The sequence below is a fragment of the Eubalaena glacialis genome, chromosome 8, assembly GCF_028564815.1.
Source record: "Eubalaena glacialis isolate mEubGla1 chromosome 8, mEubGla1.1.hap2.+ XY, whole genome shotgun sequence".
Lineage (NCBI taxonomy): Eukaryota > Metazoa > Chordata > Mammalia > Artiodactyla > Balaenidae > Eubalaena > Eubalaena glacialis.
This window is the reverse complement of record NC_083723.1, coordinates 124,762,592-124,781,922: the sequence shown is the minus strand read 5'-3', so window position 1 is coordinate 124,781,922 and position 19,331 is coordinate 124,762,592. Positions and strand designations below refer to the sequence as shown.

The 19,331-nt window shown below is 43.2% G+C and overlaps 1 protein-coding gene across 6 annotated transcripts in view; it reads right to left on the bottom strand.

The window, feature by feature from the left end:
- Positions 1-19,331, bottom strand: part of ACTR3B (actin related protein 3B) — a 59,893-nt gene that overhangs the window by 10,668 nt on the left and 29,894 nt on the right. For 2 of the 6 annotated variants that reach the window (XM_061198204.1, XM_061198210.1), the window contains 7 exons: positions 18,800-18,924; positions 18,020-18,130; positions 8,183-8,278; positions 7,155-7,262; positions 5,402-5,545; positions 2,448-2,621; positions 895-987 (listed from right to left, as the gene is read on the bottom strand). In XM_061198204.1, coding sequence (XP_061054187.1) covers positions 895-987; positions 2,448-2,621; positions 5,402-5,545; positions 7,155-7,262; positions 8,183-8,278; positions 18,020-18,130; positions 18,800-18,924 — 851 coding nt within the window. Of the gene's footprint in view, positions 1-894; positions 988-2,447; positions 2,622-5,401; positions 5,546-7,154; positions 7,263-8,182; positions 8,279-14,055; positions 14,209-15,420; positions 16,050-18,019; positions 18,131-18,799; positions 18,925-19,331 lie in introns of those variants that run through there. The other 4 variants (XM_061198207.1, XM_061198206.1, XM_061198205.1 and 1 more) reach the window with 4 other exon arrangements.

Below are 19,331 nucleotides of genomic sequence, written 5' to 3'. Positions count from 1 at the left end.
CAAAAATAACATTTTTTCCAATAACAAAATGTTTCCAATAACAAAATGTTTTCCAATAACAAAAATAACATTTTTAACTATAAAATTTCAATCTTAAAACACAAGAAGTAGAAGGTAAAAGTTATGCATCTTCCACCCCCAAAGATATTTTATTTTCTTTAAGAGTTTAGCATTCATTCAAAACCTTTTCATATATATATCCAAACTATATTTTTAAATAAAATAATACTATGTGCAAACTTTACAACTTGCTTTTTCACTTAACAATGTACACTACAGACATCTTTTCATTTGAATTTACATTGATTCACCTCATTCTTTTTAAAGACTGCATAGTATCCCATTGTGTAGATGAAACAAAATTTATTAAGCCCTCACTCCCGAGCCTGGTATGCTCCTCTTTAAACTCAGCTCCCTGGGCTGAGAAGGTAAGACGGGGCAGAGGCTGAGGGCTGAAAATTACATGAGTATTTTCTACCTGACTGCTTCATTTCAGGCTCTGACCTCTTCCTGACAACAGCACATTTGGCACAAACCTAAATACGCATGAAGCAAGACCAGTGAACTCATGGAAGCCATGAGGGGAAGGGTACCCTTCATCTTTCCATCAATACGTAGGGTTAAAATTGTCCAGTTTAAAATACAGCTGGCCAGGTAAGAATAAAGCCATGAGAATACTTAAACACTTCTGGTGAGCTAAGTCCTATTTCCAAACATTTAAGTCATCTCCACTCCAAGAAAAATATTTCGCCAGTATGCTGGCCTTTAACAAATCCTGTAAGACAGGAGTGAAACAGGAACATCTGCATACTGACGTTAAGAACCTATTATTCCAAGAATGCTGGGCCTTTAACTGTGGAATGAACCCGAGCACCTTACCCAGGCAGCTTATACCTTATACAGCGGACGACGGACATCGATGGGGCAGTTCTGTATGACTTCATCAACAACGTCCGAGATGGACTCCATAAAGTCTGGGTTGGCAAACTGAATTTCATATAAATATAAAAGAAACATTACACGTTTCTCTCAATAACTTTTTTAAAAAGTAACTTTCACAAATACAGAATGTACTATATCTTTAAAACCGTCACACTGGAATGACTACGTCAAATGTTCATATGTCAGAAGAACCCAAGTGACTGTGCATGGGGTGATGGTGACACGTGCCCTCAGGAGATGACATGTGTGGGGTCAGCAAGGGGAAAACATCAAAGAGTAGCAAAAACAGACCAGCTCTGCGTTAGGACACAGGGGGAATCCTGCTGTCAGAGTGTGAAACGCGTGTGCATGACGTATGTGACATGTAATGAAAACGCCGCGAGTATAGAATAAGTATATCACTTATGAATGTTAACGTCACGAAAAAACTAGCCATGATATAAGAAAAAAACACAGTCAATGAAAGATCACACTGTAAACCTGAGCTAGAAGCCTTGGGAGGGTTCAGGGGGGTGGCTTTTAAATGAAACAGTCAGTATGGTAGCAATCATGTCACTGAGTAAACAGTCTTGGATTCAATTCCGTAAGTTAAAGTATAAATAATTCAACTTAAAAGAATTTTAAATACACTTTAAAAATCACGGAAAGCTTGAAGGTACTCGAGGGGAAGAAGGCAACATCCAGTTGCTCACCAGCTGTCCACTGGACACTTTCGGTTTTATGTCTATTTTAAATCAACAATATCAAAGGCATGATTATTAGATTATAGTAAGGCATACCCTGTGTGCCATTTCCCTATACCAAATGGTCATACACATCTAAAAACAGGCAGCAGTTTGTAACCTACCTATCAAAGGTAAGTTGTATTAGGCAGAAAAATATACCAAAATACAAATAAAATCCACTTTATTTAAACCTTAAAATGTTGCCTCTTGATGACTGCTTCTGCAAAAGTAATAATAATTCTTTGTGACTATAGTTAAAATGATGATATCTGTAATTCCTAAAGCCCATCTAACTAATGGAAAGGTTAGTCCTCAGACAGAAGCTTTAACTAACTTGCAGCAGGGAACACAGCAGGACCAACTGGCTGGGGTTAAAAACTGCAACTAGGATGGACCATCACCAAGGATGGAAAGGTTACATGTTACATGTTACCCTACTCCCATACAAAGGCAGACTGCATTCGGTCCCCGGGATTAACTAGTTTTCATATTACTATGGATTAATTTCATTTCCATTATCTTCTATTGCTCTTAAAGCTTCTCCCTAATCACTCATTATCTCTAACGGAGAACCAAGTCTAAAGCGGGGCATCAGTCAAGCAGGCAACCTGCACAGGGGCTGTAAGAGCTGCAGAGGGTGCAGCGTGTACCCCAGTGTCCTCACGACAGGCGGCCTGAGAGCTGCTCAGGAAACCCCACTGGGGACTCTCCGTACACACACGAGGTGGCAGTATCGCTCCACATGTGCCATACCTCACATTCAAGAAGCTAACATCTTACCTCCGGGTGAAAGAAAATCTCAGGGCCCAGGAACCTTTCGTAGCCAACGTCTATAATGAACTTCTTCTGGTTGACTGCATTGATCCCCGTGTACTGTTTGATCCACTTCTGAGGATCCACATCATATTTGGCAAATTCCTTGACGATATCAGGGCAAATGTAACAGTATTTCTCCTGCAGACACACACACAGAGATGTCACCAGAGTCTGCCCTCTGACAAGTACCCAGTAACCCGCAGCATCAAACACCCTGAAATGAGTCCCGCCCACACACAACTCTAGTATGGACGCGTGGCCAAGCCTCATAGACTTTTCATGACTACACTCTGGACCTGTAAATCTGCTTCCTTTGCAGCTTGGCTATGAACCTCAGCCCTACCCTATCAAATTTTGCTGCGTACCATCTGAAGTGATGTCTAAAGGTACCCCTCTCCACACAGCGCCCGGCTGGGCACACACCACCATCCCCCCTGCACCAGCAGACCGCACTCCCCACAGTGAATGCGGTGGATCTCACCCCCATGCCCACCACGACCCCCCGGTGGGCCGTGAACCTGCTGTGCAGCCCGACACAGCACGGTCATCGGCTCCACGACAGCATTCCCTGAGCGCCTAGGCACATGGGATGCACAAGTGAACAAAACACACACAGACCCCTGCCCGCTGGAGCATACGCTCTGGCTGAGAGTCAAGAGAGTAAAGTGACAGCGTGATATGTAAGTAAATGACACAGCACGCTAGAAGGCGGCAGGTACCACGGACAAAAGAAAAGGCCCACTTAGGCGGGATGGAGCTGCCGTACGCCCGTGCACGAGAACCCACTCATGGTTTCCACCCCAGCACCGGACCAGCCTGACGGGTGGAAAGTGTCTCCTCAGCATCTGGTGACGCTCGACTGGGGATCTCTGGGTCGATCATCTGTCCTGAGAGCTAACCTCAGCAAAGCAGCAGGTGGCACTTGGGTGGCAGATTCTGAAAGTAAGCTGCCTGTGGGCAAGGTGGGCTTTGTTCAACACCAGGCACACAGCTGGTGCTCACTACACATTTTAGAAGGACCTCTGAAGGTCTTTTCATGATATTAAGTTTAAAGTTTCTTAGAATCCCTGCAACAGATCCTAATACCATCCTTGATACACTTTGTCGAATTATAAGCTACACAACCCTGCTCATTGACAACAGAGCGAGTCAGTCCATACGACTTTAAATCTACAGACTGGAGACAGAAACATTACATTGCCTTAAGAGGCCTGGTCAATTTCTTAGGGCACCTCAACTGGCTTAACTGATGACATGAAATGCCTCGGTGAAGTGGGATGGAGCGCAGCCCTGTCGGCCCTAAGTTCTGGACTCCCGCTGCAAGGACAGTGTGTGCCAGAGCCCATCAGCCTCAGGCCCACCAGCGACCCCGGGAGTAACAAGGTGCAGGGGCTCTAACCACCCTTTCCAGGATCTCCTCCGTCACAGAGAGAAGTGAGGCGAGAACGAACAGCAGGGTCGGTGCAGCTCACCTGAAGGGAACACGAGGAGTGTCTTTCACTCCTGACCTTCACTGCCGAGCGGCACACTGTCGGGGCCTGAACGGGCCAGCTCCGGGGTCAGGGTCAGAGTCGGACCCCAGAGAGCAAGCAAGTAGAGGAAATGCCTCCCAATCATCACACTCAGGGCTCTGCTCACCCCACGTCCACCCCGAGGGCCGGGTCCCATTTGTGAAAGAGGGGGTGGTGAGGGAACCTGGATCAGAGACCCAAATCTCCTTCCTTGAAGAAAGGCAAGGAGAGGAAGAGGGAAAGTTGGGGAAATATTTCATTCTAAAAAGAAAGTCTTATGTTGCTTCTATAACCTTCCCACCAGAAGGAAAGGACGGGCCCTGGTGCCTTGGCTGGGCATTCGCGGTGCTCCCGTCCTGGGCACACGGGGCAGCGGGCCCCTCCTCACAGGAGCCCTGACCACTGCCAGTGCGCCCAGGCTCAGAACACCTGTGTTCACCAAGAGTGGCGGGTGAAACGCGGGAGTCCCGCCCCTGCCCCATGCTTCCTTTCCTTTTAGCCAGCCCGGTCCTGGGTGCTTAGTGCGAGCAAATCAGGGAGCAGCGATGGGGGCGCGGGAGAACAGGCTAAACTCCCCTGCGGCTCAGAAGCTAAGTGTATGCTCAAGGCCATGTGTCACCCCACGTTTAAATTCTTCTCCAGAAACAAACAAAACCCTTGCTCTTCATCTATATGAAGATCACACTTGTATTACTAAGAATCTCTTGCATTCTGGCTTAAAAAAACCACAATAATTTGTCCTAATTTTGCAACCTGAAAAGAAAGCTCCTTTAATCAGGGTCTGTCAACTGCTACATACAGAGTCATACAAAGACCAGACTGATGGATCAGGTCAAGCGGGCATTTTAAAAAAGGACCAATGAGCCATTTTTCTTCTACTCTTATTGATTTAATTTTAAAACCTCCTGTAACTTTTCCAGCATGGTAATTACAGTCTGGAAACTACATGTGGATTCTGTTTTATGCTTCCACCCTAGAACAGCATTGCTCTGCACTGTAATTCACAGGGCACAGAACCACAGACTACAGCTACTGGAAACCAGTTTGGATACTGGCTGACCTCACAGGATTCCTCACGGCCACTGCTGCTGCTGCTGCCTGTTCCTTACTCTAGAAATGAACGTGGAGGGAGACGTGGGAGGCACATCCAGCTAACTGCAGGTTCTACCTGATCAGGCGCCAATGAAACGATGCTGTACTGCGCAGGGCGCTCGGTCCCAGCGCCCAGCCTCAATCAGGCTGTTCTCAAGTATAGCTGGAAGCTCCACAAGCGTACACAGATCGAGACCCACTTTCGTGGGGAGTGGGGAGGAAGGAGGGTGAGGGCAGGGGGTCTCAGCAGCAAGGGAGGCACCCAAACACCGTTCCTCTCTCACCCGCAAGCCGGCCGTTCGCTTCTGCTTTTACCTTGATGGCTTTGGCAGTCTCCAGCGACTGCTCCGGAGGAATCCCCACCTCCCGCTCCCTCAGCAGCTGTTGCATGAAATACGTAATATCTCTCCCTGCGATAGGGATGTGTTTGATGCAGCTCCCAATGACATACCCTTCTGCCTAGGAAGAAGAGGAGACAGACGGCGTGTGAGCGACTCCAGGAGAGAAGGGCTCCCTGGACGCTAGGTCAGTCTCCCGCCCCGCCCGCGTCACTGCATTTACTGAGTCCCCACTCTGTGCACAGCTCGGGCCTGGAGCTCTTTTCAAACGACCGCAGGCACAATTCCGGTAGTAGAACCGGAGATGCCCCGTAAGCCACCAAAATGACGTCTTCGTCAGGAACGTGAAGAGAAAAACCACATAAAATGGTTCATTTCCAAAAAGTACTGCCGTTTGTCAGAACAATGGATCAATCACTTTTTTCTTCCTCTAACCAAAAGGAAGACGTTTTATCTATAAAATCATTAAAACAACTATAAATCCACCTGTATTTGGTTAGCAGGCAGGACATGGACCCCAACCACCTGGACTCAATCCGGCTCCACGTCTGTGGGCTGAGTGGCCGTGGACACGTCGGGTAACACGTTTCATCCTCAGTTCCTTCATCCATAATATGGGGCAAACGGGGTTTATAGTACAGAATTCATGAAACAGAGTAAGTCCAGCTCACAGCCCTGCTTGGGACCGGTAGTTAGGTGCTCAATAAACGGTCCGGTTACTGTACAAAGAGCGGCACTTGGTAGGAGTGATCCTGGCCAGTTCACCCAAATGCTCTGCCGTGTGAGACCACGCTGGGAGGAGCTGGGATCCTCTCGCCGGGCTGCCCCCTGCCAGCGCCAGGAAGGGAGCTACAGCCTTTTGCCCGCGGCCCACAGCTCGGCCCGAGGGCCCACACCTTTTAAAAGGAGCTATACACACACGCACCCCCGATATATGCGGAAAATATGCCTGAAATATACATAAATAACTAGTAACAGGGTTCTCTGAGCAGGGGGCCTGGAGGAGGAAGATGAGAAGGAAGAGGAGGTCTGACTGTCCACTCTGTGTCCCCTTGCAGGCAGCTTCCATTCATCTTCAAAAAAGCAAACTTCAAATAATTCATTTAAATAGTCCACTGGACCGAAAGAAAAATATAGACATTGTCTCTTGACCTTGAATTAGGAATCACTTCTCCAATATTTTGAAAATTAAAACCAAAAAGTGACAGTGCAGAGCATTCTGCAAGTCAAAAGGAACAATCTCCCCTTCTTGGGTCTTAAATAAATTTTGAAAAACAAGAAGCGATTTCTCTAAAGCGTGAGCTGGCTGAAGCCGTCCACATCATGTCACAGAGCTCACCCTTCAGAGCGGCCGTGCACCACACCTACTGATGCCCAAGCTGACAGCTCAGAACGTAAGCCAGGAAGGCCCTCCTAGTGATGGACCGCCGGTGATCAGGCAGAGCCCTGGAGACCCCGAACAACTGCTGACATCCTGACTGCAGAAATTTCCCAGCATGAATTCCAACTTGCCAGCACCGAAGACACTGGTCTTCTTCTTCTTTCTCACATACCTGAGTTTAAAGACTCTTGTTGCCTTTGCTAAGTACAGTTACGGTTTCTAAAGTGTACTTTAGAAAGTACCTTAACTTCTGTACCTTAATTACAGAAGGGTTTTTTCCTTTAATCTCTCCCCTTACCTCCAGTTGGGGGAGGCCTACAGAAAGTGAAGCACTGAACACTCTGCTTACCACTGGGATAGCATGGGTGACCCCGTCCCCACTGTCAATGACGATCCCCGTTAACGTACGTTCGCCCACTTGTCGCGAGGTCCAAGACGCTGCTAAGGCCAGCACTGCCTGCACCAAAGACACGGAGACCATTAGCATTTGGGGAAACTCTTCCCAAGGACTGCACTTGATTGTTCTCAGGTTCAATCAATAAGACCTTTCTTACGAGTAACTCTTTCCCTTCCCTATCCTCCATCTTCCCCCTAAAATTCAAATTCCAAATTGAACAACTAACATGCAAATTTTGTATACTTCATCTGGAGGGGTCAAGTTTTCAATAAAATAAATCAAAGTTTTGCAAAGAAAAGCCGGAGAGAATCACCAGAGGCAACAGCCTGTGCTATCTCCCAAATTAATTTTCTATGCAACTCCTTCTCCTTTTTCCTAGAAGAGACTGGAATATGCAGAAAACATTTTAGGAGATACTTTTTAAAAATTTATTCCCCAAAATCTCCGTCAATTCCCTTATATAGGGTGGCAGATAAATAACAACATCCAAAACCAGCAAAAATTCCCATACTAAGAACAAGTAGCTTCAAAGGAAGTCCTACAAGCTCATGGAACCACAGGAGCCCAAATCCCAAAGGGGGAACCCCTCTAGAGACATTTGTTTTGTTTTTTAGCAGATATTATAGTATCTTTCCTTTTTTATGATCAGAAGTGAAAGAAGCCAAAAAAAGAACCATCATATCGATCTTGTCACCCAGAGAAGAATACATTAGATTCTAAAGCATATAAAAAGACAAAAGCTGGACAAACTCTATACCAGCAGTAAAAACATAAAAATATAAATCACAGAACATGGTCTGCACAGTGTCTGAGTTCAAACCTGAATGGGGTGGGTGGGTGTGGGTGTGTGTGTGTAGGGTGTGGAAAAGGAAGAATGCACAGCAGCACAGTCTTACAACAGAGGCCTTGAGAATCACCATTTCTTCCACTATTAGACAGCTAAGGTCATTTGGGAATCATAAAAATCACTTTGTTTTTACCTGAACTGCAATGTAGAGTCCTGGTACATTAAATGATTCAAACATAATTTCTGCAAGATATTCTCTGTTTTCTGGCGTGTTCAGTGGAGGTTCTGTCTGTAAGAAAACATTCACTATATTTAGTGTTCACCCAAATTTCATGTAACTATATCAGAATCATAAAAAAGTTAACCTAAAAGGCTTGTTAATTAGGATTCTGTACAACTTCCTGATTTTACAGGTAGCGTACACCCAGAGCGTACTCTAAAGAAATTTGTACTTAAAGAAACTGTCTTAAAGAACTTTGGCTGCAGGGCTTAAAAGCTTTGACACAGCAGAGTAAAGGCCTCTCTAAACACTTCTGCTCTTACTAACCACCCCAAAACAGGAACAAGTTACAGAAAAGGGAACTCTACCTTCGATAACATAACACCCAAACACCCTGAAACTGAAGAGCCCTGCAGCAAGTTGCCAAGGGTAGTAATAACCCCACCGAGACGAGTGAGGATGCCAAGAGGGAACACCGGTGACTTCAGACCCCAGGCAAGCTACACAGGTCTCCAGAGAGAGGAAAAGCAGTGAGCCCTTGCTTGGAACAAGACCAGTTTGAGCAGAACAGCTGAGAAGCCTCCCTCCCCAAGCCCCACCTGCCATCAGAGCACAGGCTGCAAGGTTAGACAAAGCATCTTTGCCATCAGCTGCGAGGCAGAAAAAGCTGGGCAGAAGCAGTTTCACCCAGACACTGCCCCCTGCCCGGCCTCAACTCACACACACAGCCTGTCCAGGAAGAATTCCCCTCATTCAAAGATGAGGAAAGAACACAAAGAAACCAGCCAAAGACCATATAAAAATACTGAAAGAAAAAGAGAGGGAAGAGAGGAAAGTAACAGGAAAAACAAATGGCAGACAAAAAAACATGTACCCAGAAAAATGTAAAAATACAGCAGATGAAAATCATGATAAAGACATTTCAAAAAATTCAAATATCTATTTTAAAATAATAACCATTACCAAATAGGAGGAAATTAACAGGATTACAGAAAGATAAAAAGAATAAATAAACCTGCTTTTTTTGTCATTCAGCAATAGGTTGTGAACATTTTTCCATGTCAATAAATATGGTTATACATCACATATTTAAGCTGCAAAACAAAGAAAGAAAGAAAGAAAAAAAGAATAAATAAAAATTCTCTGGGCCTTTTGGCAAAAACTCCCACATTACCCTTTGTTATAGACTGAGCTGTGTCTCCCAAAATTCCTATGTTGAAGCCCAACCCCCAGTGTGACCGCATCTGGGGACGAAGCCTCTGGGGAGGTAATCAAGGTTAAATGAGGTCATGGGGGAAGCCCTAATTCGACAGGACCAATGTCTTTGTAAGAAAAGGAAGAGACACCAGAGAGCGCTCTCTCTCGCACACGCACAGAGGAAAGACCGCGTGAGGACACAGCGGGAAGGCGGCTAGCTGCACACCAGGAAGGGAGGTCTCACCAGAAACCAACCCTGACAGCACGCTGATCTCGGACCTAAAGCCTCCAGAACTGTGAGAAAACAAATGTCTGCTGTGTAAGCCACTCAGCCTGTGGGATTTTGTTATGCTTAGTTCGAGCACCTAGAACACCCTTAAAGCAGGAAAAGTACAGCCAGCCTTGGCCATCGACACAGATACGTTTGTAGCACTGGGACACATGGGGCCACACTTACAGAGTTTTCAGGGCAGGAAGGTGTGACCCAAGAATTCTACATCTGGCCACACTGCCAATCAAGTATGTTGCAAAAACAAAGGACCTTTAAACATATAAGAACTTGGGAGAATTTGGTTCCTATGAAGCCTTCATGAATTAACTATTAGAAGATAAGCTTTTGCCAAAAAATAAGAATGCAGAAAGTACAGCCAAAGACTTACAGTGAGCAATTAATCCATTTAAGATGTAGGAATAAAGATTTTTCTTTCCAGGGAATAATAGCTATAGAACAGAATGCAAACATTATAAATTAAAACAGCAGAACTAGCATCAAGTTGAGAGGTACAGATAGAAGGAGAGGTATAGATGGAAGGAGAGGTACAGATGGAAGGAGAGAATACAGACATTGATGTCCTTGTACCATGGAATCAAAAGATAATTGTTTTATTAGAGAGTATCAGAGACATCGGTAAACCTAAAGTTGTAAATAGTAGAATAAGTTTAGTAACATAATCAATCAAAAGCAGGTGACAGGGGAAGGAAGAGGAGGTAAGAAAATGTGGAAATGTACCAACTTGATCACTAAGCACAGTAGGAAGTAATCACACCTGAACAAACACAGGTAAATATATTATACAGAAGGATAGTTACATTAAAATCGTTTTAATGAATTATTAATTATGAATTATTTTTATAAATAGTAAGTCTTAAAATACTAATACATAAATAAAACACATTAAAACCAGAAAGCAAAGCATATAGTAGAACAGCTGAACTAAGGCCACACACACCTGTCACACAGTGGCAGGCCACACCAGCCCAGTTAAAAGGAGAGCTCGTCCCACCTTCAATTTTACTAAGTTTGGAAAGTGATTTCCTCTCTCAGTGTGTAATTAGCACTGACCTCACAGGAGTCTAAATAAAGTGCTCACGGCAGCACCCAGCACGTGGTGAGTTACTGTTACTAAAATCATCAGCAAGTACCAGTGAGAAACTCACTGAAGACAGTCTCTTAGCTAAGACCATGATACAAAATCAAATTACATTCCCTAGGCAAGGAAAAACAAGGTGCCTCAGAGAGGTCCAAAGTCAGCATTGCTTCTAAGATCAGAAAAAACCTTGGGACTTCCCTGGTTGTCCAGTGGTTAGGATGCCATGCTCCCAACGCAGGGGGCCCAGGTTCGATCCCCAGTCAGAGAACTAGATCCCACGTGCGTGCCGCAACTAAGGAGCCCGCGAGCTGCAACTAAGGAGCCCGCATGCCGCAACCAAGACCCGGCACAACCAAATAAATAAATAAAATATTAAAAAAGAAAAAACCTAAATGCCCATCACTAGGAACTGATTAAACAAATTATGCCACATCCATAAAATGCTACACTTGGCAGCAATTAAAAAGGATGAGCTCTTTGCGTGCTGGTATGAAACAATCTCTATGATAAACAGTTAAGTGAAAAGAGAAAGGCATCTCCACACTTCACACATTCTTAAATGTTCTTCTGTATCAACAACTTTTTTTAAAAAAATCAAGGTGTATGGGGGCGAGGAATAGGGAGCTGTTCAATGGGCAGAGCTTCAGTTCTGCAGGATGCGACGGTTCTAGAGACCTGTCACACAACAATGCGAATATAGGTAACACTCTGAACTACACACTTAAAAAAGGTTGAGTAAATTTCATATGTTTTTAATCACAATTTTTAAAGGTTTTACGATAAAAAACAAGGTTACAACCATATGTGTATTTCATTACCATTTTATAAAAACAAGTTTATGTATAATCCATATGCCTGCACACAATTATCTCTGGTTAAGAACCGGTAAAGGTGTTTTCCTCCAGGAAGGGGATCTGGGGGGCAGCACAGAGCTGGGAAGGAGACACACGTGCACGGGAAATCCTTCTGCACCTTTTGAATTCTGTGCTGTGCGTGTTATCACTTCGAACAAATAAGCAAGTCTGGCTGTCAGCTTGCTGGGGGCTTTAGCTTAGACTCTTGTATAGCAATGATGGAAAGCTCAAACGCAGCGCCCCAAGTAAGTTTTAATTACTGTGATTAGAATCAATATATAATATTCCCTGGATGGGAGAGAGAAAGCAATCTTAAGACATATGTGAGAAATAATAAAGTCATCAAAAGCAGATTGTAAATAAGGGATCTGAAAGTCACCCAACAACAACATAACTTATTTCAACATGCCTACCTCAGGGGGTTGGGATTAAATTTGTTAATACCTTAAAGCGCCCAGCACACAGCTGGCACTGTGTTATGATTACTATTTTAGATTTCTTTTTTAAAGCACATGAATAATAGCTGCACATTCCAACAGTACTGGCTACAATATATCTCCTTAAAGTACCTCCTACCCATCTGAAAAACAGGCCTAATAACTACCTCCCCCAGGGTTGTTGGTGGGATTAAATAAATGAGTGAACACATGTAAATACTTGGTGAGGGGAGGGGCAGGGCACACAGCAAGCGCTGAATAAATGTCAGCTATACCATCAATAATGTAATTCACACCAGAAGAAATTATATACATTAGCTACAGAGATCTATAAAATCTTTTCTCACCATGAAGAGAAATGCAAGCACCTTAATAAGTTAACTTTATAAACAAAGCATTTAAACTGAGTAGAGGGGAAAAAAGGATCAAGAGAAGAAGACTAAAAAGGCATGAAAAGTGTGAGCACAGTCGAGGAACATTTCTTGCCTGCCGGCTAAGAGCTGCCTATTTGGTTTGAAGCAAAAAGTGAGCCTACAGAAGACATTCCCAGCAAGAAGTAGATTGACCCTGGCTCCTGGATTCTTCCTGGGTTTAAGTCCAGTGTCAAATGATGTTCCAAATATATCCCAAATGGATGAAAATTATGTATAAACATCAAAGGAAAACAGGTTTACTACATAAAAACTTACAGATTCAAAAACATAATCTACAAAGGGAAAAAAAATCAATTGAGAAAAAAAAGTATCTGCTCCTGACAACAGCTTCCTATCTATTATATGGAAGAGTTCACAGTATAAACAAAATGTGATACATACATAAAACAGAATATTATTCAGCCCTAAAAAGAAGGAAATTCTGACACATGCTACAATGTGGCTGAACCCTGAAGACATTATACTAAGTGAAATAAGCCAGCCACAAAAGGAAAAATACCGTAGGATTCCACTTATATGAGGATCTAGAATAGTTACAGTCACAGAGACAGAAAGTAGGATGGGGGGTGCCAGGGGCTGGAGGAAGCAGGAAGGGGGAGCTATTCTTCAATGGGGTCAGAGTTTCAGTTTGGAAGATCAGAAAGTTCTGGAGACGGATGGTGGTAACGGGTGCACAACAATATGAATGTACTCAATGCACCAAACTGTACGTTCAAAAATGGTTAAAATGGTAAATTTTATGTACATTTCATCACAAAAGAAACTTTTAGGTAAAAAAAAAGATCATAGAAATCACACCAATAGGAAAAGCAATAAAACACTGATATGTACAAAACACAGGACATGAATAGGCAATTCACGCAAGAGAAAATACAGCTAATAAACACATGAAAAAATGTTTAAGGTCAAAGTTATTAAAAAGGCAAGTTGACAACAAATAATCAAAAATAATATTAATCAATGCTGACAAGAGTTCTAATAATGTGACCTCTAGTACACTGAAGATTTCAGCGTGAAATGGTATGCTAAAGATTCAAAAGTATTAATACTTCTGTACCCCCAAATTATATATAATTTTTATATTTTTAATATAAAAAATGCTAATATAGAAAACACTGCGCAAAGATTACTTCATATTACTTCTTAGAAAACCAAGAAATTGGAAACAAAAGTAAACATCTAAAAATAGTGAAACTGCTAAACAGATAGGAAATATTCACTGGATAGAGGGTTGTATAGCCATTAAAATGAGGATTATGAAAAGAATGTAAGAAAACGGGGGAAGAGGGACAGAGGACACAATATTGAATGCAAAGTCATACAAAAACATGGGTGAAAAGATTAAATGAAGATACACTAAACGTTAATATTTATGTTAATGGGATGTGAAAAGTCCCACAGATATCTTTCAAATTTTCTAAATCACACTTACAGTTCTATAATAAGAAAAATCTTTACAAGAGTTGTGAAACCCTGGGTTACAGCCTGTATGTAAAGGCCACAGAAACTCCCAATACAACTTCCTGATTTATTTATCCAGACGGAGAAACTCACAGAGGCAAGACGGCAACACACAGCAGAAGCAGCAGTGCGTCTCGACGTGGCTTTTCCTGGCCTTCTGGCTCCCGATGGGGATGACACTCGCCACATCCAGCCAGAGTTGTGAAGACAGTTGAATGAATTCTCGTCTTGCCACTGTCTTCATACCTGTAGTCACATCATTATGGAAGGCACTGCAACTTGCCTACCCTGTACCTATTCTCCCTTCTGCCTTAATGACAGACCACTGATCAATCACAGGCCCAGAGGAAAAGCATTTCCCAGACTTCCTCATGGACATGGATGGCTAAGTGAGTAAGTTCTGGCCAATAAGAAGCAAAAGCTGATGGATGTGGCTTCTAGGAAAGCTCCTTACAGGGTTGAAGGCAGACTCAAGCAGTAGACTCCCTTCTGCTTGCTCTTAATGCCTTCTTTCCTGGAATGCAGAGGTGATGATGGAGCTGCAGGAGCCAACGTGGGGTCATCGGGTAACCTTGGAATGAAAGCCATATGCTAGAGATACTAGAGCACAGAGACCGCTAATGACACCAGAACGCTGCCCTGCCAGCACTGCCCTCGCTACTACAAATGTATGTAAGGAAAATAAAACCCTTAGCTTGCTAAAACCAATATTTAATTACTTGCTGCCAAACGATTCACCATCTGTGAAGAATTTACATTAAAATCTACATACTTCTATTTAAGGGAATGTTTACAATGTAATTAGGTTCTCCTGGCTCCTGAATCAAATTCAGCATTATTAAAGGCATATTCTTATGGGTTCTGAGACTCATAATCATAAACCCATTTTTTCCTCAATCCTCCATTTCTTTTATGTTTACCACCAGTAACTGTTCCTTTAGGAGACCAATTTAAATGAAACTTTCCCAAACCATTATTTACAACAAGATCTAAATAGGAGATATCAAGTTTTTCTTATTTTTTTTTTAATACTGAAGCATATGATTAAAACATCACATGAATGCAAGTTGCACAAACAAATTTATTCATAATAATGGTGAAACATCATCTGGTATTAATTCAAAAATAAAGAATTAATCCGTTCCATAAAACCAATCCATATTTCTGGATAAAGACAGCAAACTGAACACATGTCCCTAACACTGCTCCACCCCCAAGCCTCTCTATAACTGCAGTAAAGAAACCTTTTTAAAAATACAAATCCTGAAGGGAGGGAGACCAGGAGAGGAGATGACAAGGCACTGTAAGGTGGAAAGCACGTGGGCCGGGGGTGACGGACTTAGCATACCCAGGGCTGTCAACCTTCGCACCGGCTGGTGGCTTCCCTGCTGAACACAGCGGGTCTAACATCATTCTCAAGAGCCAGGAAGGCAACTATTATGGCGAGTCAGGACTTACCACATGTCATGGTCAGCCTGACTAGGCTAAGGGACACCCGGAGAGCTGGTAAAACATCATTTCTGGGTGTGTCTGTGAGGGTGTCTCTGGAAGAGATTAGCATGCAGCGGACTGAGAACAGAGACACGCCTTCACCAATACGGGCGGGTGTCATCTGAGCCACTGAGGACCCGAATGGAACAAAAGGCGAAGGAAGGGCGATTCTCTCGCTCTCTCTCTGAGCTGGGATGTCCGTCTTGCCGGCTCCTGGCTCTCAGGCGTTCTCGATCAGCACGTGCTGCTTGCTCTTCCTCCTTGACTCGTATTCAAAAAGTCTGCCCATCTCTTCTGAAGTTGTAACTCGACTTCCACTCAAGAGCACTGCAATTCTTTAAAATATATGCTTCTGTTCTGAACTCTGGGCACTTCAGTATCGGAGAAAAGAGTAGGATTCCCATTTGCTATCTGCTCCATCCACATGACCGATACAGCCGAGTCTCTGAAACGTCTTGAAAAACGTGAGCCGTAATGAGCTCATTCTCACCTATACGCTCAGGCATCTGGTCACCGCAGTCAGAAAGAACAATTTGGGGGGCTACTGAGGGACCTTTAATTTAACCCCTTTAGACTCTCTTATACCAAAAAGCATTATCTGATATAGCAGTTCAGTAAATGTCTTCAACTGACTTCTAGACTCGGCCATAAATCTCTATACCTGCTTTACTCCCCTTGAACTATTCCATTAACTGACGACTTAAGGGCATAAACCTGAAAGAAATGTACCATTCTCATTACTTCCTCAATCACATCATGCAATGAACCGACCTTGCAAAATTCAAAGCACAATACACAGAACACAATATTTTCTCTGTTTAATTTAATAAACTTGATTATTTTTGAATATTCATTACAGGTACTCATTTTTGGCAAATGGACTTTTCCATATTCACACCAAACACCTCCAATTCCTTCCAAGAAAGTGGTTTTACCTTACTAGCCTATAATGCCAGCTAAAGCAGAAAATAATTTCTTGTAGGAAACAATTCCTGTGGGCTGTGTCCTGGTGGTGTGTGTCTGCTCCACAGGCTAGGACTAAGCGTCCCTCTGAGTGGAGTGAGAGGGGACCTCCTGGCATGGGAAGCTCAGGCGGACAGAAGGAAGCTGCTGGGCGGCGTGCGCTCCCGAAGTCCTGTCCAACAGGTTGTTACGCAATACGCAAGAGATGGAAAGACACCAAATGGGACAGGTGGGAATCTGTGATCTACTGAGGCTTTAAAGACAAAGCCACTCAGACACACTGTCAGTTTCCTGGCTCCATTTATTTTACGTAAACCACTGTAGACGCACAGGAGTGAAAACACATGGTGGCCTGTAAAACACAGTATTCACACTTGGCAATTCCTAGTTATGGCGATATAGCCAGAAAAAAAGATCAGGGCACTTTCAAGGACTTGCTGTAATAGATATTAAATACATAGATTCCACTAACTACCATAATAGCCTTGTAGTTAACATATTTTAAGCCATATAATTCTAAAGAACACTCCATATTTAACATTAGAAAGAACTATATAGTTGGGGATCAGGGACCATTTGACAATGTACTTGCATGGAAAAAATCCAAAGCTAAATTATGTAGGTTGTAATGTGCAGCTTATGCTACGTGCAATTGCTCTCCACAAAGCAAGTGTTTTGTACACGTGATTAATTTTAACTTAAAAAGAACATTTCATGGAAGGAAACATGTGAAGTTGAGTCGAACAATGAGAACAGATTCCATAACCGAGAAATACTTCTTTTCATTTCTCTGTAATGCTTTATTTTGTTTGAACAAGATCAATTAAGTACCACAATATCAGGGCCCATAACTCAGCTCAATTTTATTTTAGAGTGCGATTTAAACCCTGGCAAAATAACATCTTGACTCAGTTTCCTCTGCTATATAAGAAGCAAAAATCAGAATCATCCAGTTACCTCTCGAGGACATCCAAGTGCACAGCTGGTTTCCTACCCAAATCCATTCCTCCCTCCACCTTCCTTGCTGTTAGAGGCCTGTTTAGGTACCTACCCTCTTGGGGCCAGGTGATCAGACATTGACCCCTCACCAGCCCAAGGGAGAGAATCTTGATCAATCTAAACCTGTCAAGGTAATTCCATTCCCCTTGCAAGGGACCAGGCTAGGCATGGACGGATGGGGTAAATCTGCTGGAAAGGTTTCTAGGAAAGGGATTCTTAATTCCTAAAAAGTGCTTCTACCTCTGACAGCAAATACACCAAGAGGTGGTAAAGGAACTTGGGCAGCCATCCTGGGGCTTGAGAGGAACCAACACAAGAGGCCAAACTACTGAATTCGGCTGGTCCTTGCCTCCGTCCCTGAGCTGCTGAAATAACGAGCCCTGGAGTGGCCTGACTCTGGCCCTTCTGTTTCATGAGATAATAAGCCCCTTTTGGCTTTCAGGCATTTTTGTTGAGCTTTCTGTTATTTGCCCCAAAAGCACCCCCATTCATACAAACAGCTTTAGCAGGCATTAAAAACTCCCCAGGGAAGAACACCTTGGGTTTAAAATCTACGCAACGTGGAATTTACAGGGATATATTCCTCTTAGGTCCAGTTACTCACCATTAAAAAATAATGATCCTCAGGCTCAGCTCGAAGATATTTAAAAATCACTTGTTCCATGAACCTTTCCATTAGATCCCAGTCTTCAATTATTCCGTGTCTTATTGGCCACTAAAGCAAGAGAAACCAAACTACATCAAGCTTCAGTTCACACCAGTAAGAGCAACAGTTTAACAACAGCACTGGCCCGGAAGAGACGGAAGACAGCCAGTTATTAAACAGTTCCTCTGCATGGAGTGAATGTTAATTTATATAAAGAAACAACAGGCACTTTACCAGAAAGATTACATGACATTACTGTTTAGATTCTGCTCCACCCATTTCTAAGCACAAAGCATCATCTTAACAATGGGGTAACAGATGGAAAAGCAGAGCTAATCTACAATACCATTCGATCTGCAGTTTGGGGAGTGTCTTTTTTTTTAGAACAAATGTCTAGTTAAATAACTTTAGTGCTTCTTTTCAACTGATCAATCTGCAACTTTCCACATGTGACAGGTTAATTAGTCAACCTGCAGGTTTCCACAGGAGCAGACCTTGCTTTCCACATAACCCAGCGGTCCCTGAGTCAACTCTGCATTTGTAAATTCACTTGATTCCCCACATCAAAAATACCCTCATCAAAAACAACAACAACAAAACCTCTCTTCAAACGTAAGAATAAAATATATTCCACAGCTCACAAGTACAGATTCTACATGAGCACCCTTCTGCATCACTCGTCCTGGTGCTCTGCTCCTGGCTGTGCACTTGCAGAAGCCAATCCCGGTAGGAGTTTACCTTTGTGGCGTACGTGGGTTTATCTATGGCTTCGTCCCCTATGAAGAAGTCCAGGTCGTCGACACCCCTCAACACCCTCCTCTGGGCTTGGTCGACCACCTTTGCAGACTCTCTGATGGCAATACCTTAGGAAAAACAGCACAAAGAGCCCATCACCATACTCATTCATTTCAATGATCAAGAGAGGATGATAAAATCCCTATGTATGTACAAGTAAATTTTCAACGTTAGGGTTTTATTTGGGGTCGAGTGTGTTCATAGAAAAGACTCTATCAATGAGTACATAAAGTAATACAGGAACAAGTTACCACGTTCCAGCATTATTTTCAGCATGGCACAAAAGAACTCAGCTGGTCTGCTTTTAATGCCGACAAAAGCTACATTACTAAATTTCTCAGTTTCATCTGAAAAAAATTCCTCAAGATAGTAAGTGAAATGCCCATGGAGTATCAAATAGGTTCCAAATTTCTAAATACAATATAGGAGACAAAATTTTAAATATAAGACAGAAGAAAAGAGTAAACTGAAAAAC